This window comes from Xiphophorus maculatus, chromosome 19 (assembly GCF_002775205.1).
Source record: "Xiphophorus maculatus strain JP 163 A chromosome 19, X_maculatus-5.0-male, whole genome shotgun sequence".
NCBI lineage: Eukaryota > Metazoa > Chordata > Actinopteri > Cyprinodontiformes > Poeciliidae > Xiphophorus > Xiphophorus maculatus.
This window is the reverse complement of record NC_036461.1, coordinates 15405410-15432455: the sequence shown is the minus strand read 5'-3', so window position 1 is coordinate 15432455 and position 27046 is coordinate 15405410. Positions and strand designations below refer to the sequence as shown.

General features: G+C 38.9%; 2 protein-coding genes across 4 annotated transcripts; one reads left to right on the top strand and one right to left on the bottom strand.

Moving 5' to 3' along the window:
- Positions 1-1058: 1058 nt before the first annotated feature.
- fam177a1 (family with sequence similarity 177 member A1) lies at positions 1059-5258 on the bottom strand. The gene is made up of 5 exons (XM_005798309.3): positions 5133-5258; positions 4750-4932; positions 3100-3166; positions 2907-3004; positions 1059-2824 (listed from the first exon to the last, which is right to left on the bottom strand). Exons 1-5 carry the CDS (start codon positions 5145-5147, stop codon positions 2612-2614), a joined length of 576 nt encoding a protein of 191 aa, XP_005798366.1. The 5' UTR covers positions 5148-5258; the 3' UTR covers positions 1059-2611.
- Positions 5259-6177: 919 nt separating this feature from the next.
- Positions 6178-26481, top strand: ttc7b (tetratricopeptide repeat domain 7B). 3 transcript variants are annotated; one of them, XM_023352689.1, is made up of 23 exons: positions 6178-6371; positions 8200-8354; positions 8441-8516; positions 9784-9876; positions 10138-10295; positions 10628-10749; positions 11397-11475; positions 12085-12260; positions 12359-12422; positions 12509-12646; positions 12749-12937; positions 13041-13158; positions 13793-13850; positions 14025-14097; positions 14243-14403; positions 14487-14603; positions 14689-14786; positions 16143-16418; positions 18087-18137; positions 21421-21561; positions 22713-22915; positions 24958-25031; positions 25341-26481. In XM_023352689.1, exons 1-23 carry the CDS (start codon positions 6251-6253, stop codon positions 25486-25488), a joined length of 2889 nt encoding a protein of 962 aa, XP_023208457.1. In that variant the 5' UTR covers positions 6178-6250; the 3' UTR covers positions 25489-26481. The 3 variants fall into 3 exon arrangements, with proteins under 3 accessions (XP_023208457.1, XP_023208458.1, XP_005798364.1); XM_023352690.1 differs by lacking the exon at positions 16143-16418; XM_005798307.2 differs by lacking the exons at positions 16143-16418; positions 18087-18137.
- The last annotated feature ends 565 nt before the right edge of the window (positions 26482-27046 follow it).

The window sequence follows — 27046 nt, the reverse complement described above, 5'->3', positions numbered from 1 at the left end:
AGATCAGTGGTGAAAAGTACTGAAAGTATTGATCAGCCACTAGGAAGCCGAAGTCTGGCCTAAAGCAGGAGTTTGCAACCTGTGGCTCTTTGGCCCTTCCACTGTGGCTCTACGAAGCCAAAAAATAAATGTTTTTGATTATGGATCCATAAAGAAATTGTAATTTTAGGAATTTTTCCTTAAGTTGTTCTGCAAAATTTGCTTTTAATATCTACAACAAGCTTTTAAAAGTAACCAGCTTGAAACTCTGCTTCCTATTTTTCTTCATTTTCCATTTCTTTTGTTATGGGGGTTTTATTTTGTTTAAAGTCCGAAAATAGAAGTAATTTCTAGTTTTCTAGCTTTCAAAATAAAACATTTTATGTTGTGCATGTTTGGAAAATTGTTCTTTTGCTGCAAGTTTTATTTTATGGCAGCGGAGGCTAAAGTGGCTCTTTGAGTGGAAATGTTTTTTGTTTTTTTTTAGACTGTAAACATAAAAGACAATTGTGAAAATGTCATTAGTTTCTAAATATTCCAGCCTGTCTGCTACAAACAGCCATGCAACAGTCATTATTACTCCCCGTCTTCCCCATTTTGGTGCTCAGTTTGTATTCGTCACATCTAAATGCTGTTTGTGTTAACAAGTAACTGAACAGGTAATTCAGGTAGTGGCCGGTGAATGTTTGGAGGCGTTAAGGTGAGGTTTTCAAACCAAAGAACTTCATACTGACTGAAACGTTGGGATGTGGGCCTCTTCACTCCCAGGATTACTTGTTTATTGCACTAATCGGATAGTAAGAGTGAAAGCTGACTGCATATTTGACACAAATCAAGTGAAGATTGAAACATTTGGCTGTTTAAATGAGAGCAAGCCCATTAAACCACAAGATGGTTGATGAAGTTAAGCTGGTCAAGGTGCAACATACCAAGGGACAATTATCCAAGTGTAAGTAGGAATACATGTACATATTTCAGCCTGTGTGTCTAGTTTGGACAATGTTTGGAGAAAAGTCACAAATTTTGTTTTGTGCACCTAAAACCGTTTTTTTTTTTAATTGGAAAAATAACAATCTGAATAAACTGTCAGATTTATTACAATTTGTAACATTTCATCTGATGAATGGATGTAATAAAGACATCGACCTCCCCTGTGATTTAATATGTATTAAAACAGATAATACAAATAAATATATAGGCAGTAGGTTCCTATTGAAATGACTAAATATATTGCATATTTTCTGTTTCTTCACACACAAAGACAGCAAGTTGTTTTTAATGAAACACATTCATTCAAAAATAATGAGACTGAGGATTATTTTGCACTTCTGTTTCTTTGTTAGCGACACATGTGACTCGAGTTTGCCCTCTGCGATCTGAAGCAGGTCAACATAGTGATATCAGTGGATAACAATAAGAAGCTTAAGATGCCCAAAGCAAGGACACTTATAAATACATAAGCTCTGTAGACATCTCTACAAACCAATAATCATCAGTATATTTCAACATTAATCGATTATTCTGTGCAGATTTAAAGAGCTCATGGAGTAACAAATTGGGGTGTAAATTAGAGGATATATCAGTTGTTCTCTTACGAAGTCAGTTTTTGCCGCAAATCAGCCGACTCTCATCGGCTTAAACTAAAACAGAAGGGGTAACATGTATAAACATCTACTGGAGTGTAATCAAACACCAGAAATCCTCTTTTCTGGGGTTAAACACAAACCTGTTCTAATAATACAAAAGTAAAGCTCTTATGCATATACTCAGCCTCTAATGTCCCTTTATAGCACACATATAAGGCAAATATGTTGGTGTTTATTGGACCTTTCATTCACAGTTAAAGAGGAGTCAGCACAGAGAGGGGTCTCTCAAACATCTTGAAATTCTGAATGTTTTTTTTACTCGTTTCTACATTCAGGAGTCTTGTTTTTTTGGCACCTTTGAATTGTTGAAACACAAGACTACAACTACTATTCGCTCTATATTTCACACCCATCATGTACATCTCCCCAATCAAAACCACCAGCTGGTCTGTAACATCTCCTTTAAAGTGTGTTTCTCCACACAACATACTGGCAGAACAAAGTGTTGGGTGACGAAAAGGGACACTGCACTGTTCTGCTGGGATCATGTGGCTACACATCAGGACCTTGTTGTAGAGTAAAAGACACTTCATCCTGATATTTTTTACTGGAGTAGAATTGAAGAAAACTACCCAGGAAACTGTCTGGAAAACCCAGAATCTATCCAGCTGCTAAGGTCTTCAGCTGATAAGTTTGGTGTAGCATCAATATTTGCCCTGGTCCCTCTGATCGGCTTCATCTCTTTATAACTGATGAAAAAGAACAGATTAATGCACAGAGCATCAACCCAGCCTTTTCTTCGCTGCCTCAGCCATGGGCTCATTTCCAGGCTGACATTAGTGTTGCATAGCTTACACGCAACACTCAAAGTCACATTCACAGATATGGCGTTCCCCAGCCACTTCCACCGTTGTGAATAAATTAATCTGTTACAAACAACAACAACAACAAAAAAAAGCAAAAAAAAGGGAAAATAAAAAATTAGTGCGTGGAGTTGAGTAAGTTCAGGTTTAACCAACAATTTGAAATGTGTGAATTAGTTTTTTTCAGGAGGGGAGAGGAGATGGGACTCTGCTTGGATCGGGATTCCTGAGCGACGACTCTGGTTCAAGCTCAAAGCTGACGTTTACAAATGTGGCTCCATTTCCTTCCGGCTGCTCCTTCACCGCAGCCGGATTTTCTTGCTCGCCTCGCCGCTGCGCTGCAAACGTGCGCTCTGCCTCATAAGCGAGACGGTTTTCCTCCTCTTCCTCCTCCTCCTGCGGGAAGAGAAGGTAGTGTTACATTTTTAAGGTCAGACTTTCCTGTAACATGGCTGACATAATTGATGATGGGTCACACCTCTTTCTTCATGCGGTAGTACTCATCAATAGCATACTGGTACTTTGGAGAGGTGATGCCGAACAGAGAGGCCAATTTCTCCCCCATGTAGTCGCACACTGCAACAAAGATTACACAGAATAGCTGATACAAATTCAAGCATTTTTATGAAGGAAAAATACATATATATTTAAAGATTAAATTAAGGCGCTACCTGAAATAGTGGAGGTTGCCACTCTCCACATGTGGAACCAGAAATAAGGACCCCAGGTCAGTTTGGACTGGAGCACATATACAGGAAAATATGCTTAATGACTTCACATAATTTGACATTCAGTTTGTTTATTTAATTAATAAACTTATATTATTACTTTACAAAGAAAATGTTACTCTGACCATTTAGGAAACTTCACACGTGTATACAAGTGCATACCAAGGAGCTTATTTAATATTTTGTTTTTCTATAAAAATATCTTATCGTAAGATAATCGCCTACACGGCCATAATGAAGACAACTGATTGGACAGGTTTCCCTTCCAAAGAAAAAAACTAACTAAAATCTGGAACAGCTTTTAACAAACATATTAGAAGTAAGATGAGTGGAAGGAAAAAGATGCACAAGCAAGAAGGAAAAGAGCAGGACAATTCATTCAAGAATTTGAGACAGAGATTCACATCATGTGGGCAGAAGCTAGAGTCCATGCTTTAAGAGCCACTAGCCAGACATGTCCAGAGGACGGGCTACAACTCTCAAATTCCTTGTGCTAAGCCACTACTGAATCAGAAACATGGTCAGAAGCGTCTTATGAGTGACAAAGAGAGAAAAAAAGACTGGACTTTTGTTAGGTGGCCCAAACTACTTTGCTTGGATGAAAATAAATTCAGCATTTCAGAGTCTACTAAAGAGTCGGGGGCAGGATTAAAGTTACTTGAGAATCAGTGTCAAAGGTCAACAATCAGTGATGATTTGGAGGAGCTGACTGGAAGACATTTTTAAAGGAAAGCTTCCTTTTGCTGACAAGCTGTGCTTATGCAATTTCCCAGTATAGTCTGGCACCTATTAACAATACCAAAACATGGTTTCAAGTTTCTCTATTGTGATTGTATCAGTCAAAAAAGATTAAAGTGTGTTAGTAAAACGACAGGTTTACGATTAAAATAAAACTGTCACCTCTATGCCACATTGAATTGACACAGTGATAAATTCGAGGAAAAAAAAGACCAAAGTACGGCACTGACTGCATACACGGTACATGGAATACTCTCCAGGATGTTTACATATCTATATTAAAATTATTTGATTTCAAGTTGGTCTGATGTAGTCTACTTGTTGTATGAGAGAGTAAAAGTTGTTTCCTTGAGCTGTAAACCCATAATCATCTAAATAAGCACATGAATTCTTCCGTTGAATCCTTGTCCACAATAAATCTATATAAAATTGAATTTTTTTCAATTGAAATGGAAAAATATATGAATTATTTCGATTATATTCCAATTTACTGGGGTGCACCTACATGTGAAAACGAAAGAGCAAAGATTAAAAACAAAAACAAATGGAGGCTTTGAAACATTCCAGATAACTTGAGTGATCTCTGCTGTGTAATAATAGTCCTCTGGTACAAAATTAATGCCCGTCAAACTGTATTACTGATACTTCTTTTAGATTCAACAAAAATATTTTAGAACACTTTTTTTTTTTGGCTGCAGCTAAGGTCCATTAAGATCTCGTTTTTAAAATGTCAACACTGAGTCATCTTTTGAGTTGCGTAGCCTTGAAATGCCTGAATGAGCAGCCAAAGTCCTCGTAAAAGTACCTTTTTCTTAAAGTCTGGATCATGGTCACTTTGTAATCCACTCATCCTACCGTATCAACTGAAACGACCTGCTTCACGTGTTCCTCTTCTTCCTCCTCCTCCTCTTCATCAGTACTGTACTCCTCCATGGTTTCCCCGTTGGCGAAGTGAATGATCCTCCGGGGAACCTTCACCTTCCTCGCCTTACACTCAGCAATCTCCACAGTCTCAAATTCTGTGGACCCTGCTGTATGCTGACACAACAACAACAAAAAAAAAGACTGAATTTAAAGAGCCATTATCATCATAAAGTGTTTGTTGGGTTCGTTTGTTTCAGCCGTTAGCTTCTCGGCTAAGGAAGTAATAGCAACAATATCTAAAAAAAAAAAAAAGTCCTTACTTTATCTTAAATACGTGTTAAAACCTAAGAATTATTATTTCAATATACACTTACCACTTCTGCTTCCATATTTTTGCCTCAATGAAACGTTGTCATTAGTCAATAAAAGGGACAAATCTGTCATCTAACTCACTCCTTCCAACGCACTACTACGGACGTTTGAGCTTCTTCCTGTCTTTCAAAATAAAAGAATATTTTTCTCACGTACTTTCCGGTTTCAGAAGTGCCATTTAATTTGATAATTAAGCACATATTTATACAATCGCTAATGTGAATGAAAAATACATGAACATATGCCTGTACGAAATTAATTAGTTCAGTAAATAATGTTTTCATGACTGCTGTGAGCACGTGAAAAGTCAAAGTTAAATTTCCTGTTTGTGCACACACCATTGACCAATTAAGTTGTTTTGAATCTGTAAATTTACAAAAAAATAATTATAAAAAGTTGCACTTCTGTAATTATATTTTAGAAATATTTATATGATATCTGAATGTCATGGTGTAATGTGTAATCCCTTTTTGATATTTAAAAACACTGCTCCATCTACTTTACTATGATCGAGTAATTGATCATGTAAATGTGTTTCTTGGTCAATCTTGACCAAGAAAGAAGATTCTGATTCAGATGCTAATAAAAAATAACTATTATGAGACTATTTGAGCCTAGGTAGCATACACTGGACTAAAACGAAGAAAAATATTTATCAATACATCACTGAAGGTGACAAATGTATGGAAGCCCGTTTCCGCCACTCTGTAAAAAAAAATAAAAATAAAAATTATCTCATAATGAGATAATTTTTATTATCTCATTATTAAAATTTTTATAATTTTTATAAAATAAAAATTATCTCATAATGAGATAATTTTTATTTTTATTTTTTTTTACAGAGTGGCGGAAACGGGCTTCCATACAAATGTCACCATGTGACATGTCACTTTTAATCAATGGATTTATTCGGTTGATAAATGAGTCTGCAGTCAGCTTCCGGTTAAAATTGTAGAATTACACCCTCTTGACCGCTAGGTGTCACTGTTTTACCTCTTTATTTTCCTTCACCGGAAGCCTGCATGTTGTACTTAGGTGTGAGCTTGACGGTTGTTCCAGCTGGAGGGAGAGAGAGGGAGCCTGTTGTGACCGAGTCCAGTCTCCCCCTCAGTCACGAAACATGACGGCGAGGAAGTCTGGATCACGACTGGAGACCGAGATAGAGCGCTGCCGCTCGGAGAGCCAGTGGGACAAGATACCCGAGCTGGTTCGGCAGCTGCCGGCGAAACTTATATCCAACGGTAGGAAGCTCGTCCCGCAGCGGTAGCATTTATTCATCAGGCCTCTCTTCCCTGGCCTGGGTCTTTCCTACTTCCTGGCAGCAACATCTCATAACACAGGATGTTTTTGCACTTCGTTTTGTTCAGAGGCCATAAAATGAAAAATAAAAGCTAAAGATAATAAATCAGAAATTATGTGTCCACTTTAGGTTGATTTACACTACCACACCTTGAATTTTAGGATATGACCTGCTCTGGGTCACCACTGTCCAATCAAACATGTTCCTCTTTAGCTTTTTTGCTGGTTGTGTGACATGCTCATCCTGTCTGACAAATAATTTAGTCAAGAAAGCTAAAGTGAGATAAGACAAATAATGTTTTCTCTCTTGCGCCACATCCGTCACTACATTGATTGATTCTGGATGCTAGCAGATTTCAGCACGTTGTGTTTGTTTTTAGTTTTACTTATCACCTTTTGTTGGGGTTAATTAGAGCCGAACTATTCAGAAAAATGCGTTAATTAACTCTACGTCTTGAGCTTTGTTCTATGCAGCGACATCGTTTGCCGAAACACAAATTTGATTTTCTTTCGCTGACCTCCGCCTGCTAACTCTTAAAAGGAAGCGTTATGGTGACGTATCGTAATGTTAATATTGCGATACTGATAGTGTTGTTTACAAACAATCTGTTCAGCATGCACAGGACTACAGGAAAGCCCAATGAGCTCCTTAACGACTTAAAGAAGAAAATGACAGATTTGCACAAGTTGGGAAGGTACTTTGGAGCCACTTAAATACATGTAAATATATAATAAATATACTGTAAATAAATATATTCTTATTTAGAGATGACGAAATCCAAGCTGTTGGGTCAATCTGAATGTTTTAGGTGGACTGGACCTTGTGTGAATAGAATAAATCAACAGTAAACTCTTTAATTAAATGAGTCACAACAACATTTAATTTCCCTTTTGGATCAATTAAGTATTTTTAATTTTTAATTTGAATTTCGTGCATTCGTGCTCATGAGGAGGGGATGGAAAATTCTGGCAACAGCTGTGAACTTTTACAATCTGCTCTAACAAAAAGCTTAATCCTGCAAAAAGATGAAGGAGAACTCCATTAACAGGAAAGCATCAGTCAGTCTCCGCTAACAGATCTCCATCCCTCTGTGTCACTTTACTGTGAAATAGTTCATGTTTTTCAGCACCTGAAACGTCAGATCTGATATGGACTTCCACAAATGAAAGGGTAGCATTTAAAACAGGATCTGCTAAAGTAAGGAGGCCAATAGAGTCATAATGTTCCAGTATAACTTGTGTGTAAAACAAAGACCTGCAAAGTGCTACTTTGGATATTTACACATTCTTCTATAAAATATGCCATTATGTTGCCGACTAAAACCAAGCTCTTGACAGACGTTTAGTCTGTGTTATGGCGGAGACTAGACTTGCTGATTTATTTATTTATTGACTATTGCTCATGTTATGGAAATAAACTTGATCCACTGGAGCTTTGAGCACTGGTTTGTGACTAGGATCTGTACTTGGATTAGGGACTGCTTCAGCTTTTCTTGGTACCTAATTCTTCCTGGTATTTGTGTTGTTTCTGTGTTACTTGTTAAAGCTCAGAATATTTTCTATCCTTATAAATGGAGACCACTGACAGGACATATTCATTTAAAAAATTATAATTTTGGATAAAATTGTCCCATTTATGCCTTTTTTTCTGGTATTGTATTAGGTGCTTACACTACTGTTTTTTTCTCCTGTGAAGTAACAACATGTACATTTTTTGAATTCTTCGCTAGTTGCTGTCGTTCTTAAAGTGCTTTGCCTTTCTGTGTGTAGATGATTTAGGTGAGTTGCTGTTGGGAGAATCCAAGCTCCAGACGTACTTGAAAGAAAATCCCATCAAACAGGGTTCGAGCCCCCGAGGCACACGGGCCAAACTGGTGGAGGTCAGGAAGCACCTTATAGCTGCTCTGGACCGAGGAAACCTCAAGGTAAACTCTGAAAAGAGCACCTGATGCATCTCTGACTGGATGACTACTTGTACAAATTGAACTCTTTCCATCTAACTTTTCTTCAGGCCGATTACCTCCAGGAAGCCAGCCTACTGATGGCCAAACTCTGTTATATTGAAGGAGAACACAGTGAAGCTTTAGGTAATCATTGTCGTTTTTTGTTTGATGCTTTCTTACTTTTAATGCTGGTGTACGGAGCCATATAGGGGACATGGAGAAGATTTTTTCTTTTGCATTACCTCGCAATACTTTTGCATTCCCTCGCAATATGCTTACTGCAATATTTTCCTGGTGTATTTTGCATACAGTCACAAATGTGAATTTTAAATTTCAAATGCATGCATATTTATAGAGCCTCAGTGTTTCTTCTTTACTCTGGTGCAAAAACCTGATTGAAAATGGATTTATTCACTGCATGTTTATGTCTGTCTGTATGAGGTTGAGATGAAAACGGTCCTTTAAACCATTCAGACCAACACTAAAGAGACGCAGTCAAAACTGTCAGATGACTTATTATCCCGCAGTAATAATTCAGAAATAGTCCAAGTAGTTTGGATGTATTTTTTTTTTCTTTCCTACTTACGGAAAGTTTCTATATATATCATAGGTTTGTGTTGCCTTTCTATCATAAAGAAAAAGATATAAAACTTCAGATATTTTGCAACGGGATATTAGCATACATGGAAAAACCTCACGAAAGCCTTATATAATAGGAGAAAGTACGATGACCCCCGTAAGAAAGGCTTACAGTATTCAATTATACCGCATGAACTGATCAGAACATTATTGCAAGAGAACGTAAAACCTATTGCGAGGTAGCGCAAACGTTTTGCGAAGTAAAGTAAAAAAAAAATTCCCCATGTCCCCTAGGGAGTTCCGTACTGCTGAACTTAAAAATTTGTCACTTGATTCATTTGTTTCTAAGGATTTAGCCAGTGAATCTGTGAGGTTCTGTTTCAGGACTTTGCTGGATGCCGTTTCTTATATTTTTATATATAACAAACCTTTCAGAGCAGCTGAAAACTGTTCAGGGATGCTACACATTTTCCACGTTCTATATCAAAATGCTCTATGAATATAGGCCAGTTTATTTATTTATAAATAATGTCTGTCTGTATGGGGATGGGTTGAAAAAAGAATGGAGAAACAAAAGGAGAAATGAGTACAAGTTTTAGACAAGAGAATAGGGAATAAAGTGAGAAAATATGAATATTATTCTATAGTCTGACACTCACTCCTACTCCTCCAGATCTGAAGATACCTAAAATACCTTTTTCCAGATTATGTACGAACCCAGTGTGTTGACCAAGAAGACTAATACAGATGTTTGGCCTCTTTGAAGAGCTGATTCTTGTTCTAATAGACATCCACAGTCCAGGAACTGAACAGAGAAGTTCTGCTTTTCCAGGTCACTACAGCCGGGTGAACCTGGACGACCTGCAGCTGGTTGGAGCTCCTGTGTACAGACTGTCTATGATAGCAGAGGCCTATGCCACCAAAGGTAAACACAGACACACATGGGAATCATTTGTACCTCATGACCTTCTTAACATCCACTTCCACACCTCAAATCCAATCTCCACTAATCTCTGTAGCAATGCTTTTCATCTCCACACGGGGGCAACACTGTATTTCTCTAACTCAACTGAATTAATCTGATATGTTAAGATATTAAAATTATATTTTGAGACATGATGCAGTTAAGCTTACTGAAACTTCTGTCACATTTTGTTTCCTTTTCCGTTTCGCTGACCTCTCCCAGGCTTGTGTCTAGAGAAGGTCCCGGATTCCTCTCCCTCTTTGTTGAACTCCGGCTCTCCGTCGACCAATCGGAGCCCAGTAGCACGGGAGCAGGAAATCATCACCTGCTATGAAAAGTCCGGAGACATTGCTTTGCTGTACCTGCAGGAAGCGGAGAAGGTTTGTGTTTGAGGGGGAGAAACTAGAACACTCACCAGCTACTTCTAGTGCCAGGAAATGTTGTGCCATCCTTGTGGGAGTGTGATGATTATTACACTGGCAGTGAGTAAGTTTGATAAATGTGCTTCTGCTCATGATGGCCAGCTGACAAACAGAGCCATCTTTATATACAGAAAGCCTGAACAGTAGGAAACCAACAGATATATGAAACTATATAAAGGTCCTCTCTGTTAGTTTCTATTGATTTGGACAAAAATCAAGCATAAGTTTCTGTAATTTTGTCTTAATAGTTCCCTTACTTTTGCTGTTCTGTTGTGTTTCTGTTTCTGTAGGCATTATCAGCAGGTATTCAGAACCGCAGCCCAAAGCCAGGACCAACGGCTCAGGATCTGGAACTGGGCTACTTTCTGGAGACAGGCCTGCAGAGGGCCCACGTCATTCACTTCAAGAACGGGTAGGATACATGGATGGAGAAAAGGGAAGAATAGATATTAATGCAAGTTTACTTTGGGTTCTGGAAAAAAATAAGAATAAAAACATGCTGCTGACAGTTAGAAAAGTTTTTACATTGATGTTGAAGACCAGTCACTTGGCAGAAATCGCACTCAGTTTTCTTTTTTGCAGTTGTGATCTGACAAAGTTGTTAACAGGTTGATATATGCTGTACAGTGTGAATAGGACTTTACAGCTTTGAGGTTTTCTGACACCTTATGCGATTTTAGGATCAGAAAGGTTGGATTACATTTAGTCTGGCAACAACTCGTGAAGTTTCCTGCTCAAAGAAAGTAGAGAGTGGCATGAGGTTTTTATTTATAGGTTTGTTTTTGTTCCATCTCCTTTGGTCCATCTGTCCATTTATTTATCAATCCACCCCTAAAATAATGGTCTGTCTGTCCATCAGTCAGTGAAAGGAATCTTAAAAGATCACTATTAAATTCTCAAGTCAGTTGATAATATGATTTTAGCTGTAAAATGGAAATATTTTCTTCTTTTAAAATTTGCAAAACATGACATGCCAAATCTTGTTAACAACACAGAGGCATGTGCACCCGGAAAAGTCACAGAATCTCTTCTGTCGTTTTTTTTTTTTTTTTCGTGTAGAAACCTGACTCGGGGTGTGGGCAGATTTCGGGAAATTCTTCGGGCTGTTGAAACCAGAACCACCCAGAACCTTCGCATGGTGAGAATTCATTGGGGAGAATGTCTGTCTGTCTGTCTGTCTGTCTGTCTGTCTGTCAGATTTTCTTTTTCTCAGCTGCTAATTCTAAAAATCCTAAATAATTTGCATGTAGTTGGATGAGTTTGTGTTTGACAGCCTTTCGGATTTGAGAAGGATAATTACTACTTAAATGTAGGCCTCTCACAATAACAATAGTAATGTTGTTTTGAAACCTTTTTCTAGTAATACACTGACAATGGCATAATACAAGTTCTCAAAGAGTAATAAACTTTCATTTTGTTCTCCACACCTTAATTGGAAGACATTTTAAGTATCCAAAATAAATCACCATCAAAAAGAATAAATTAAACAGAAAAATAAAACACAGGAGTAAATAAAATGGCCTCGGTTTCAAAAAAACATCAATTCTCAGAATGTAATTTTAAAAGCTAATTTTAATTTTTCGTCATCATTAATTGCTTACTGCGACATGGTTATTTAAATATTAAAACCTTGTTGCAGGATTTTGCTGATTTATTCTATGTGCCATTTAAGTTGAACATCACACAAATCATTGCACTCATGCTGTTTTGCTGCCCTACTTGGCCTGTAATTTCATCGTTTGTGCAGACGATAGCCCGACAGCTCGCAGAGATCCTGCTCCGAGGAATGTGTGAACAGAGCTACTGGTCTCCTCTGGAAGATCCTCCGACAGTGTCACCCCTGGATAATCCCACGCAGCAAGGGCATACCTACCGCAGGAACTACACCCTGAGCCGACCCCCACGAGTGTACTCCGGAGAGAAGTATGACATTTTTATAACATTTGTTGGTAGGAATTCAAAACAGTCTCTCTGTTCTTCTCATCTCCGCCCATCTTCATCTCTCTCTTGCTGCATTTCAGTTTGTTTTGTCCTCAGGAGAACACAGAGGAAGCTCTGCTGCTGCTGCTGATCAGTGAGTCGATGGTGAGATGCTTTATAGAGTCACACTTTTAAAACATTGTTATGCTGTGCAGATTTGACTTGTTTAGCTTTATCTGTTTTTGTGTCAGGCCAACCGGGACGCTGTCCTGAGCAGGATTCCTGAGCACAACAACGATCGGATCATCAGCCTACAGTCTGCCTCCGTGGTGTACGATCTGCTGACCATAGCGCTGGGCAGGAGGGGGCAGTATGAGATGCTGTCGGAGGTAAAATAAAACCACACACCCACACTGACCTGCACTCCTGAAATTAATGTTTCCAAGTAGACCAACAAATTCTGAGAAAACGGACCGTGTTGCCGTCCCCAGTGCTTGGAGAGAGCCATGAAGTTCGCTTTTGAGGAGTTCCATTTGTGGTACCAGCTCGCCTTGTCACTAATGGCTGCCGGCAAATCCGCTCGTGCTGTCAAGGTTCTGAAGGAGTGCATCCGTCTGAAGCCTGATGACCCCACCATCCCACTGCTGGCCGTTAAACTGTGCATTGGTCCTTTGCACTGGGTAAGAAGCGCACAGCTCTTTCCAGAAGTGAAAGTAAAGCTTTACTTTTACCGTGTTTCTTTCTTGTAGTTTTGTCTTACATCTTGATTCGCTGATATTTCAGTTGGACGAAGGGGAGAAGTTTGCAAAGATGGTGATTGACATGGGAGAGAAGGCAGCAGAGTTCAAAGCCAAAGGTCACTTGGCTGCCGGCCTGGTTTACAGCCTCAAAGCCACTGATGGCAAGTCTGCTTACTAATTTAAATCTGATCTCAGCTGAATGAAGCCACACGACATATTCCACTCTCATTATTCATTCGCTTCAGGAAGCTGAGATGTTGCTATCGTAAATATTAACGCAAATTCACTCATTTTCAAATTTTGACTTCCTGCTTTGCTCTTGAAAGCCTAACTTTCAAGATGAAAATGTGACACTAAGCAGTAACATTTGCTTAGTGGTTATTTATTAAACAAAGGTGAAACCTGAATCTGAAATCTATGTAAATTCAAAAAAAAAAAAACTTAGAACGCCCATGCAGCTCCATTTAGGAATCAAGACTGAAGTAATCAAATGGACTTCAATAATTGATGGTCATCTGTGGGATCCGCTCTATATTAACAGGTTTTAGGAGTTTGCAATGACCATAGAAAAGCAACTGTTTTTGTACTTGTATATCTGTTAGGGGTTATAAGGACTTTGGGATCTTCAGAGAGCTGTGCAGAAATGAATGTCTGAACACTTAAGAGATTGTAACAGATTGATAAGTCAGGCAGAAAAAAAGGTGTTTGTATAGGTGTATGTGCTTGTCTCTTATGCGTGTGTAATTGTGGTTGTCATATCTGAAGCTTTTATTTTGTGTGTTTGCGTCTCTTCAGCATCGCTGCGAAGCACACAGGAGGACTACCAGAGGAAAGCTTTGTCGGCCTTTCAGAGGTTTCAATGCGTTTCTTAAAAATACTTTAGCTAAATACTTTAGAATTAAGTCTAAATTTTGAACTGTCCTCTACTATTAAAATAGGCAGATTTCTCTCTAAAATATTTAAATTACTGATGTAATTTTTGATTGAACATGTCTGAGCACAAAATGTTTTTGTTTTTCATCTGCAGAGCTCAGAGCATGTCTCCCACTGACCATCTGGCAGCTTTTTATTTGGCACTGCAGCTTGCCGTTTCCAGACAGGTAACGCCAACAAATTAAAAATCAAAAATTGAAGCATTCAAAACACAAGAAAAAGGTTTACTTCCCTTTCAGTTCCACAGGGTTGTGTTTTATGTTAACTCTAGTGAAGACCTCTAGTGTGTGTGTGTGTGTCCTGTGTGTGTAGATCCCCGAGGCATTAGGGTATGTTCGACAGGCGCTGCAGCTACAAGGAGATGACGTCCACTCCCTCCACCTGCTGGCCCTGCTTCTTTCTGCCCAGAAACATTACCATGACGCTCTCAACATCATAGAGATGGCCCTGTCCGAGTATCCTGAGAACTTCAAGTGAGCGAAACATTCCCAAACAGCATTTACTGTCTGTCTAACAGAGTGGCAGACCCTGAGCTGATGGTGTTTGTGCTGTGTAGTCTGCTGTATACGAAGGTGAAGCTGGAGGCCATGTGCAGAGGACCGGAGGAAGCTCTGCTCACCTGTAAACACATGCTCCAGATCTGGAAGAGCTTTTACAACCTCACCAACCCCAGGTACACACACCAGTGCAACAAAAGTATGATTACTAAAGAAGCCGAATGCCTGTTTGTCTCGACTGATGGGTTTTGTGGTTGGCAGTGATTCAGGGCGTGGCAGCAGCCTGTTGGACAGGGCCATACCAGACAGACGACAGCTCAACGCCATGACGCTGCCTGACTTCAGTGACCCTGACGCTGGTGGGCACAGACACACACACACCTGCTGACAAACACAAAGGGCTCCTGGATCTTTCAGCTACTCTATCACAGTGCCTTGAAAAATGCTCCTGCTTTTTTTAATTATTATTATTTGGATTTTATCTGATGGACTGACACAAAGTAGTGCAGAACTGTGAAGTATGAGGAGAAGTATACTTTACTTTAAAATGTTTTCATAAATAAAATCTGAAAAGTGTGCCATACATATATGCTCATCCCTCTGAGTCAATACTCTGTTAAAACCGGCTGTCAGTTTCACTACAGCTGGGAGTCTTTTACAGCCCAGTCAGTTTGGATGGAAACCTTTTGTAAAAAGGGATTTTAAAATCTTTCCACTAATTCTCAGTTGATTAGTCTGGACTTTGACTAGGATATTCCACCACATGAACATGTGTCAATCTAAAACCATCCCATTGTAGCTCTGGTTGGATGTTTATGGTTGTTGTCCTGAAGCTCCTTTCAGATATTGAGTCTTTTGTAGCATTCAACTGCTTTTCTTTTTTTACAGCATTTTCCTGTATTTAGCTTTTTTCCATCCTTCTATCAACTTCAACTGCATCACCTGTCCCTGCTAAAGAATAGCATTGCCACAGCATGATGCTGCCACAACAATGTTTCACTGTGGGGATGATTTATTCAGCATGATGCAGTGTTAGTTTTCTGGTACTGGCAGCGCTTTGCATGCAGGCCAAAAAGTTACATTTTGAACTCATCTGACCAGAGTGCCTTCTTCTCCATATCTGTTGTATCCCTGCATGGCTTGTAGAAAACTGCTAACAGAACTGATTGTTGTATTTTCTTTGCTATTAAATGTCAAATTTGTAGATGATGAGATGGGCAGAACTGAGCTTTGAAAGCTTTGGATATTGTTTTCTAACCTCCTCCCTGACCGGCCAGGAATGTCCCAGTCTTCATGATGCTGTTTATTCACTAAAGTTCCCCAACAAGTTGTTGAGGCTGTTGCAGGACGGTGACATTTATACTAAGATGAAATTACACACACATGGATTCTATTTACTTATTAGGTGACATCTGATAACAACAATAGGTTGCACTGGAGTTTATTTTGGGGTATAAAGGTAAAGACAGATTTTTACAAATGCATGCTGCACTTTTCGGATTACTTGTAAAATATTTTAAAACATTGTACTTCTTTCTTTTCTCTTCTCAGTTATGCACTATTTTTGTTGGTCTATCAAGTCACAATAAAATGCGCTGAAGTTTGTTTTTATAATGTGTTTTAAGGGGTATGAAAACCTACCACCTATCTGCTCTTTTCTATTTCTTCATTGCTTTGTTAATGATTCTTTTTCTGTTTTATTTCCTCTGTTTTAGTCTCAGGTTCTTCCTCCTCCCTCTCTGGTTCTGAACCAGTCTCTCCCACCTCCCCGTCCACCCTCTCCTCCCTCTCCTCTCCGCTGCCTTCCCCTTCATCGCCGCTCTACATTTTTCAGCCTCCTCCCATTCTCACTCCAACCAGAAACCCATCCGGCCTCTCTCCTCTCCCGTCTCCTCCCCTTTCCCGTCCCCGTCCTCTTCCTCCTCCACCCACCAAGACCAGGACTCACTCGTTTTGCAACCACGTTGTTCTGCAGCAGCTTTCCAACTGTAGTGAGCCTTCATGTACACCCTGTCTGTAGCATGGTGTGCAGAGTGACCTGAAAAGACACAGTTTGGCTGTAGAACTGCTGTAGAGTTGGAGTGTTAACTTGTAACTATTTGTTAAGGAAAGACAATAGCATGCTGTTGAACCACTAATCATAATCATGATTATGATTAGGAATATTAGCTGAGGAGAACACTCAGCCAAGTGTTTAATCTGGCATTAAATTTTTACCTAACTCATCAGATCTGAGTTACCTGCATCAGATACAAATAAACACTTAGTAACATCACAGAAATGTTATTAAGTTTTAAAAGTTTTAAAATCTTAAAATATTAAGTACCTGAAACTCAAGAGGACATTTTTGTGGTAAACTGAACAGAACTGAAAAAAAAAAAATCTCCCTGTTGATATTTTGTCCATGTCTGAAGCTGTAGATTATTATCCAAAATAAAATATATGTTAATGTTAGCTAGGGCTGTAATGATTAATTGTGATTAATCGATTATTGAAATAATTGTCAACCAATTTAGTAACTGATTAATCGTTAACAGGAGCATACAGACGTTTAAAAAGGCCATTTGTAGAAAGAACACCACCATCAATTCAGTAAAAACAGTACAAAAAATATATTTCATGTAAGATTAAAAAAAAAGCCTTCTTTGTATGATCAATCAAGAGGAACCATTCAAATTAATCCTTAAAGGCCCCAAGACCAATAACATTCATATCCATTTGTGGATGGAAACATTTCACAGATAGCAAATAACTTTCTGGACTGTAAGCAAGAGCGTCTATATGATGGGTCCTCAAATCTGGTGACCCGCAACTTTTAGGTGGTCCATCACACGTGAATCAAATGGCATAATTACTTCCTTAGTTTCCAGTCAAATTCTCCAGAGCCCTGATATTGAATCATTGAATCATCACCTGAATCATTACTTAACTCAGGGGTGGTGAAGCAGAGAGGATTCTAAAAGTGGCAGGACACTGACCTGGATTTGAGGACCTCTGGTCTGTATTGTCTATAGATCACCAGAATAAAGTAAACTGGCATATTTTACTCAAAGATCTAGATTCTTTCTCCATCCAAGTAAAATTAGATGGATAAAAAGATAAAGACTCAAAACTTTAGAAATTAAAGTTGCAGGGCACGTAAGTATTTCCAATACCTCTTATGGATGTATTGAAGGAAATGTTTTTTTTTTCCCCCCTGCTGTGTTTACTGCTCTGCATCTTCTTTTCCTTTTTATATTTCTGTTGTTTCAGACGCCACTTTGTTCCTTGCCTCACTCCCCTCCAAACTCATCTTGTCTTCTTGTCTGTTAATGTTATCATCTTTGTGTGTGTGTGTGTGTGTGTGAGTTTGTGTTTTAGTTTAGTTGGGAAGCCAGAAACCCCCCTCCCCCAAAAAACCCCCCATGAAGCATTCACGAGGAATGAACCAAAATAAAAAGGTTTGGCAGTAAATTAATTCAAATTTATGGCTACTTGGAAAGTGTTAATTTGACCAAACAGGATTAATAACGTGACTTTGTGTGTGTTGTCATGTGGTTCTTAAGCATCCTGTGAAGAATGAAAACCTTATGCTCTTTATTTCTTCTGTTTTTTCCTCTTTTCAATCATTAACAAATGGTTGTTTTTTTTCCCCATCCTTCCGTTTTTGTTTTTCCAAGGCGGCCCTCAGGACGCTAACACTCTTGGTTTTCCCTCCATGTTTTCTGTTTGTAAGTAGCCATCTAACCTTCACCGTATCTCTTTTATTTCACCCATCTTTATATTTTTTTTCCTGCCTACCTACTTTTGTCCCGGTAAGGTTCAGAGTCATTTATTCAAGGAGGAATGTTCACAAAACTTTCATCTTCTCATTCAGGTTGTAGAAGATAATAGTACTGGATTAAATTAGATTATTATGATTATTTAATAAACCAATCAGTCTGATATATTTATCAATCTGACATGAATTCTTTAGTTTCCTAGAGAATGAGCTCTATCAATGTAAAAAAAAAAAGATGGGAGTTTGATTTATTTCCCAGTGCTGTGATTTATGTGCAATCAGAGACATCATTAAAAATGTATAAAGTCGACGTGAGATTCAAATCTAAGTCTACGTCTATTGTTCATCAAACTAAGATATGTAGCAAAAAATTAACCAAACACATTTTAAAAAAACAACCTTTTTCCACTGTGAATGATAAAATGGTCAATAGTCCTAATGTTTTACGGTTTAGTCTCTGATACTTCATCAGATTTTTGTGAAAAACTTGTGTGAAAAGATGTTTGCTTAATCTGTTTTCTATCTATTTCTAATCAAAATGGAGACGTTTTTTTTTCTATTTATTTATTCTGAGTAAAGGTGAATTTGTCTCCCTGGTGTCCGGCTAAAAACATCAGGCTGTTGCTCACCGGATCTCTGGGACTTTCAAACGGCCTCGCTGGGTTCATCTGATCAGGCTGTTTCCTCATGGAAATGCCACATCTTGATGATTAGTTCCTGACTTTAGAGGTGTCTGTCATCCAGGATGTTACTCCAATTAGGAAGTGACAGACACAGGAAGTGATGTGTAGGATGCTATTGTGACAACCTTTTAAAAATTTAAAAAAAAAAAGGGAGCTGGAGATATTTTCATACAAAGTACTGAAAAATCCCTCAAAATGCCTTAAAAATGAAAATCACCGTCATAACCATATTAACTTTAACCTGAAATTCATAATGGTTACAAGAAGGCATATAGTATAAAATAATAGGAAAAAAATAGCTTTTATTGTCCCACAGAGGGGGAATACAGTCATCTTCAATCAGAAAATGAAGCATCTAGCTTTCTTACTTGAGCAAAAAGCCAGTCTTGGTGCATGATGGAGAAATTTGAACTTCTTACTTATTTGACCTCAAAGTCTAAGCGCTGCTCACACTGACGGCAACAAAAACCACATCTTTCACTCTACGATGGAAGACAGCCGTCTGTGTGACCTGATTAGAAAACGAAGGGTTTAAATATGTCACATATTTGACGCTCGCATAACCCTACAAATTCCTAGGAAGTACTAGTCTATCATTATTTATGGAAGCATAGTTGTGTTTAGGGGGCCTTCAGCTGTCCATCATGTTGGGAATACTTAAGAAATAAGTGGGTTTTAAAGTAGTTTATTGTGATAATGTTGGAGCAGAAACTAGACTTTTCCAGCATTTGTTTCCTCTTTAAGGACAGGAAAGAACAACAAATCATTATTGACTTCAGGAAGGAGAAGACGAGACTACTTCCTGTTCCTGAACTAAATCATTTGTCACATTCGGCTATAATATAAACATATGGACAATACTCGTCCATATGTTTTAACAATACTCGTCTCCAAGAAGCTTTCTCACAAAAGAGCATGTGAATTGTCCTACCTGATGTGCCACAAATAAACTAAAGACAAACCTCACAAGAACAAACGAGAAACAAAGACGTGATTTAGAGGATCTGTGTGTCTGACGTCCATCCTGTTTAATAGAACAGCTTCAACTAAATGTCATTTGAATAAATAAAATTTGCTTCTCACCTGAATGACTGGAAACCACAGAGCTGCCTCCAGGCTCAGATCATGCACAAACGGACTGAAACTGTCGGCTAATATAAACATACATTAGCAAAAGCTGTGAAACACCAAGACAAGGAAAATGATGCTGAAAAAGGTTTCTGGGTGCTAACTTGCATCACTTGAACATTTTAAAGTTATAAGTCTTCTAAAGGCTCCACCTAGTTTTCTGACCTAAATGTATTTAGCTCTGATCAGTTCCCCTGTCCCTGATGAAGGGTATATCCCAGCAGCATGACGCTGCCACCACTATGTCTTACTACAGTATGTGCTGAGAGAGATGTGAGGTGTTGGTTTTCTAATACAGATGTAGTTTTGCTGGTAGACCAAAAAGTTAATTTGGTCTCATTTGACCAAATCTTCTCCACGTTTGTTTTCCGTACATTTTTATTCATTTATTTTTTCAACAATGGCTTTAATTTTTCTTCTACTGAGCCCATATTTGTGGAGAGCATGACTGATGGTTGTCCTACCAACCGATTCTCTGCAGCTCCTCCAGAGTAACCTTGGGCCTCTTGGCTGCTTCTCAGGTTAATGCAGACTTGTCAGCTTAGTTTAGTTACTGTGTCTTGGTAGGTCTGTTCTCTTAAATAAATAAATAAAAGCTCCATGAGGTTTTACTTCTCACCAATTTTCTTTTGATTTCTTTGTCTTTATGATTCTGTTTGTTCAATTACTTTCTCTGATGAATCCCAGGGAAGGAAGTAAAAGCAGCTAAAACTGTTCTGTTGTTTGTGAAGAAACAAACTCATTCACATTTATGCTCTACATTGTGTTGGTCTATCACTTAAAATCCCAGTGAAGTTCATTTAGTTCTGTGCTAAATGAACACAGAACTAATGTGGCATAATGTGCTGCAGAGCACTGTAAGTGACTGCTTCCATAACGGCCTCTGCAAACAGGATTCCCAGCTTGTGTTTGTGTCGAACAACTGAAACTTCCTTTTGTCATTTCCCCAAAATCCACTTATCAGCAGTTCTCTTTTCCTTTTTTAAAGCTTAAAATAAACGCTTTTATCTCTAGCTCTGCCATCTTTCACGTATGAGTGGGTGTTCTGACTAAAATCAGAAAATTAAAAAATAGACTACAGTGTAGACTGACATCAACGTATATTGTAAAGAGCCTGGATGTTTTTAGCTGCTAAGCAGCAGTGTGTTGTAGTTTGTGCATGATGTTTATTTTTTTAACTCATTTATGCAGCACCATAACAGTGTGGCATGGTGTGTACTGCATATCGGTGTGAGCTTCTCCACTGCAACAGAACGCACACTTCAGCTCCTCATTGCGTTCCTGAAGGTGTGGTCAGTGAGTTCTGCTCTTGGCCGCGTAACTAAACGTCATTTTCTGCTTAACTGCTTCTCAGCTGTCAGTCGGTAGGTTTTGGCAGCTTTTTGTGTGTTTTAACAAAGCGATGGATTTTCCACCCTGCAGGCTCGGTGCACGCTACGTCCATAGCAGCCAGCCGGGTGGAGCAGGCTCTGTCGGAGGTGGCCTCTTCCCTGCAGAGCAGCGCTCCCAAACACGGACCCCCGCACCCCTGGTTGACCCTGGCTCAGATCTGGCTTCATGCAGGTCTGCTTCCACACATTGATTTTACGTGAACTCTTATTGAAAGCGACATTTCCTTGAAGAGGTTTTCTCAACCCATAGTTGTCATTGAATGCAGATTGGGATCTGGAACATTCCTTTGTGGTAAAATGCCTCAATAAACTTCCAAAAGAAACAAATATTTAATGCTTATCACAGGACAGCCCAACCGTAGATGACTGGATGGATATAACATTTTAGTTTATGGTGACAAAGTTATTAGTTAAGCTATTTGAAACTCAGATCCAATTTTCTTTTCAGAGACAAAGCTTGATAAAACAACCCTGATCGTCTACTCTTATAATACTTGCACTTTATCATTATTTTATTTTATGTTTTCAGTTTGTGTATTTTTAATTGTATTTCTTACTATTTTATTTTGGAAATAGAGTTGTAATGTTGTTTTATTTGTCATAATTCACAGGTTTATTTATCCTTTCTTCTTAAGTATGCAATTGGCATTATGATTTGTAAAATGTACTTACTTGGGAATCAATACAGATAAAATTTTTAAAAAAGCACAGATCATGACCTAGACGGTAACATCCTGGTTACAAGCAGCTGAAAAGAGACTCATCTGCATATTGAGCTAACTTCTTCCTACTTACTCCGGCAGACGTGGCGAGCGTGCTGCCGTCAGCTCTTTCTGAGAGCACAGTGATTGGATATCAGATCTCCCTCTCTGTGCGCCGGAGCCCTGATTCTTCTCTCTGCACCGGCTGCAGACATTTGCAGAGCAGAATGTAAACAGAAGCAGACGGCTCCCGTAAACACACGCACACTGACAGAGGCGGTTTGTGTTGCTGTTTATCTGCCCGGCTGCTTCCTCTCGTCGGCCGGTCATTTCCAGCTTGGCGACACAACTAATGTAATCAGCCAATTAGAGGGCAGATAGAGGCACTGTTCATTTCCTCCCTCCTGCTCTGCCAATATCGCTCAGTCTTCATCATCGAAGTAATGAAGGCTTCAGATCGCACGCCCCTCTGTCTGCGTCGCTTTGAGACCAAAGTTTCATAGATCCTGTTGTTTTTTTATGTGCGATATAACTCCATTTTGGCACGGCTTTACTCCAATAAGTGCCGCTTTCTGGCAGTCTGCAACCTTTCCCCTCTCTGGGTGTCTGTTTACTCCCACAGCTGAGGTGTACATCGGCATGTCGAAACCTGCAGAGGCCACGGCGTGCACCCAGGAGGCCGCAAACCTGTCCCCCACCTCCCACAACATGATGTACATGAGGGGCCAGATAGCCGAGCTGAAGGGCAACGTGGATGAAGCCAAACGATGGTACGAAGAAGCCCTGTCCATCAACCCGACTCATGTCAAAACCATGCAGAGACTGGTAAGATACCAACACCCCCTGCTGTGTTTCTACAACACTGTGCAAAAGTCTTGAAGCAGACTTCAGTTCTTTAGATTTTACTCCAAATAAGTCACTTTCATATTTTTTTAAGGTGATCTTGTCCTTTTCTTTTTCTGGTTTTTTCTTTTCCTCATTGAAGCAACACATATTCACAGTCCGTTTACTGCCCTGAGCAAATCAGCCTACATCAGTGCTGAGTTAGTGTCTTAAATTAGAGACCCGTGGCTGTTTACTTCTTCTTGATGCATGCAACGCTCAGCTTAAATGTTTCCAACAGAGGTCTTGTGTTTGCATGATTGCTAAACAAGTCTAAACTAAGCAGGACAAATTCCTGGAGAAATTGCCTTCGACTTGATCAGACTTCCTGTCCCTCGCCTCTTCACAGCTGCTGAAGAAGCTCAAACTTTCTAAATGTGTCGAAATGATTCAGATATGTAGAAAATGCTTCTTATTACAAAATCTCCTTGAACTGGCAGTGGTTCTTTGTGATAGAAACAAAAATAAAAGCCTGGCAGAAAAAGTTTTTTTTATTTTTTACTTTTGGATCTTCTAAGAGGACGAGAAATAATTACCAACATGTTTTTGAACACAAATCAGGAATAAACTCTGTACAACCATTTACTCAAAAACACATGCAGTATAATTTGGTTATGTTAACATTTATAACTCAAAAGTGGTAAACAAAAATATAAATGCAGTTGTAAAAGTACTGCAGGTAAAAAGTACAATTTCAAATTGATAAGAAAAACTTTTTTTTTTCATGTATGTGGGGATTTTTTTAACACCTGTGTGGGCCTGGCACTGTGGTTAAAAGTGTGAACCACCTCTTTTGCTTTAAGGCTTTCATATATTACACCATAATAATAAATGGTCTGGTCTTTCCTGGGTTCCTTACATTAATCAAGTTTAATCTCAGAAGTACAAGTTCCACTCTTTTGTTTAACAAAAGATTTTGTCAAACAAGATGATACCGAATTGGAAAAGCTATGAGTGAAAAACCATCCAGCTGCTTTTAGAACCACATTTAGCAGCACGCTTTGGCCCATTGAAATGTGTAAACCCTGGTTTCTGCACCGCTCTAATAAGGCCCCAGTAGCCAAATGTGGTTGTGGTCTGACTTTGGTCCGTTGTAGCTCTTTAGTTCCAGTACAAGCCCAGATCGTTGTCCCTCCACCACCTTGCTTCTCGGTTGGGTTGAGGAATTTGGTTTCCTCCAAACATGGCAACTTTGATCTCAGTTGTCCAAATGGACATCATTCCAGAAGTCAACATTACAAATGCTAGTAATATATATTAAAAAAAAAAAAATATATATATATATATATTTTAATATATTTTTATATTTTAGAGAGGAAAAGGCATTTTCTTGGCACCCTCTCAAAATAATGTATACTTTTTCCATCTATTACTAACAGAGCTGTTATGAACGTGAACATTTAGAATAAGGCATGCAAAGTCTGAAACGGCTTTTGTATGTCTGAACCTAAACTTACTTCTGCTGGTGCAATTGTTTGACACCCTAAATATTTTACACTTTATCTGTTCCTCTGTAAAAAGAAAAAGGACTCCATGTAGTTTTGAAATAACTTCATAGCCATTGCCAGATTCATGGGCATGACTACAGTTGCTTATTTAACATTATTGCTCATGTATTTCCACCTTTTCATTGCCTTGGCACACACGCACACACCGGTACACTCCAAAGCAGCAAACTGAGAAAGCTCCTACATTTATAGATGTGTGACGAGTAATTAATTAATCAAATACATTTGATTATTAGAACCTGCTTACTACTGTCCCTGCTGAGTCTTAGGGAAGCTAGAATTATGTTTTCATTTTTGTTTTGCATACTGGACATTTAATTTAGAGGATTTTGGATCCTGGTAAACATTTTCATTGTGTCCTGTTTATATGTAAAAGTGCTTTCATGGCTGTCTTGATCAAAATCACTGAAACTACAAAAGACTTTTATCGGTTATTATAAATAATGATTCAGTGGTGATGTTTATGGGTCTCCTCAGGGTCTGATTCTGCACCAGCTGCAGCGCTACAGTCTGTCTGAGAAAGTCCTAAGGGATGCTGTGCAGGTCAACAGGTATGTTTTTTTTATCACATCTCTTTAGATGTACTTTCTCCCTGTATCTTTTCTTTTAATTGTGTTTACTTTTCTCTTTTTTTATATATATTTCTTAAAGATACGACTTTCAGATCACCACCTTCCTGAAATAATGGCCTAAGTCCCTTTTTTTTTTTTTTTTTTTTCTTTGTTGCCTAAAATGTTTTTTGGCAAACAAATGACTCAGACCATTATTTTAGGAAGGCGACAATAAGCTTGTTTTAGCAAATTTTCTTTTTTCTCATTTACATTTAATCAGTGAAAATAATTTGCCTCTTGCTTCATCAGCACTTCTCATGACGTGTGGAACAGCCTGGGCGAGGTGCTGCAGGCTCAGGGGAACGCCGCTGCCGCCACCGAGTGTTTCCTCACTGCCTTGGAGCTGGAGGCCAGCAGCCCCATCCTGCCGTTCACCATCATTCCCCGAGCACTATGAGACGCAACGCAGTCACAAACCTGCTCCATACACACACGACTGCATGCAAACAGCTGTGCAGCCATTTCTCACACCTTGTACATAATGCAAATAACAGTATTTTCCTCTGCTGACCGTGTGTGTGTGGGCGTGTGCGTGTTGGTTCTGAAGCATTTGTTTCAGTCTGTGCGTGCACCTCTGTGTATGCGTGCCAACCCATTTCCTGCGTCTTGCCCATGCGTCTTTGTTGTTGTTGTTGTAAATACGATGATGTTTGCATTCAGAAGCCCAAGATTTTGTTTACATTTGATTTAGTCCAAAGAAACACACAAGTTTGTTCAAAATCCGATTACTGCCAGGAAAATTGTTTTATTTACGTTTGCGTTAAGAGCCAAACATCTCGCTAAAACAACAAAATTCACCTGTTGCTGTTAAGCCAGAGAGGATTTCTGTTACTGTACGGCTGGATAATCCACTGGAGACATGATCATAAGCTCAATCAGTCAATAAATGCCAAAAACCTTAATGGATTTACACAGATGACCGGATGTTTTAGGGTTTTGTAGCAGTTTTATCACAACAAAGCATGCTTTATTTAGTTTACATTATATCCTCATATGCACAATAGAAACACTGTTACTGACAAACAAATGTTTTGCAGGAATCTGTTACAAAGTACTTCTCCAAAATCAGGTTTTCTGTATAAATCCGTCCACCTTGTTTGTGTCTTTGCATCCTGTCACAACCAGGTTATTTTAATTTAAATTTTTTTATTATTATTATTATTATTATTATTATAAATGCAAAGAGTTATCGCTGTATATTTGATGAACCCTTGTGTTTTATTATTTTAGAGAGTAAATTATGATTATACAGAGCGATGCTGTGGGGAAAAGTGAGAAGAGGAACGGGTTCGGTGTGATCAGTCAGTGAGTCGTTTTTGCTGTAAATCGATGACTGAAATTAGAATAACAACAATAATAAAGATCCTCGGTAAACAAACGCCTCTGCAAAGCTGTGTGTGGTGTTCTGTTTGGGCATGACCCCGGGGCCAGTGGTGTCCGTTACTCTCTCAGGTGTGTCCTGCTTTGTCCCAGAGGATCACAGCGCTGACAGGTTTTGTCCTGGAGTGTCAGGAAGCCACAGCCCCATGCTGCCCCCAGGTCTCCACCCGAGTCTCACATGTCACCAGCAGTTAATCTCTCAGGAAGGTCATCGATGTGGCCCAGTAAAACTGGAAACTCATAGACCATAAAAAATATCATTTAATAAGGAGATTTAAGCCCTTTTTTCATTTTGACCTAAGAGTTAAAGTAGCAGCCTGGCACTGCTCATTAAATGCACTCTGTTAACTAGAGTATAACTGCCTCGATAAAAAGGCAGGAGTGCATTGCACAACACCAAGGGGAAATACATAATCCAGGTGTGGTTATGAGCATATCTCTAAACTATTTAAAATCCATCATTCTACAGAAAAATGATGCACAAAGATTGGATGTTAAATTCACCTCAAGGTCAGACTCTGAGATGTAAATAGAGCTCCACTCTTAGATGCTACAGTCTCAACAGGACACCTCGT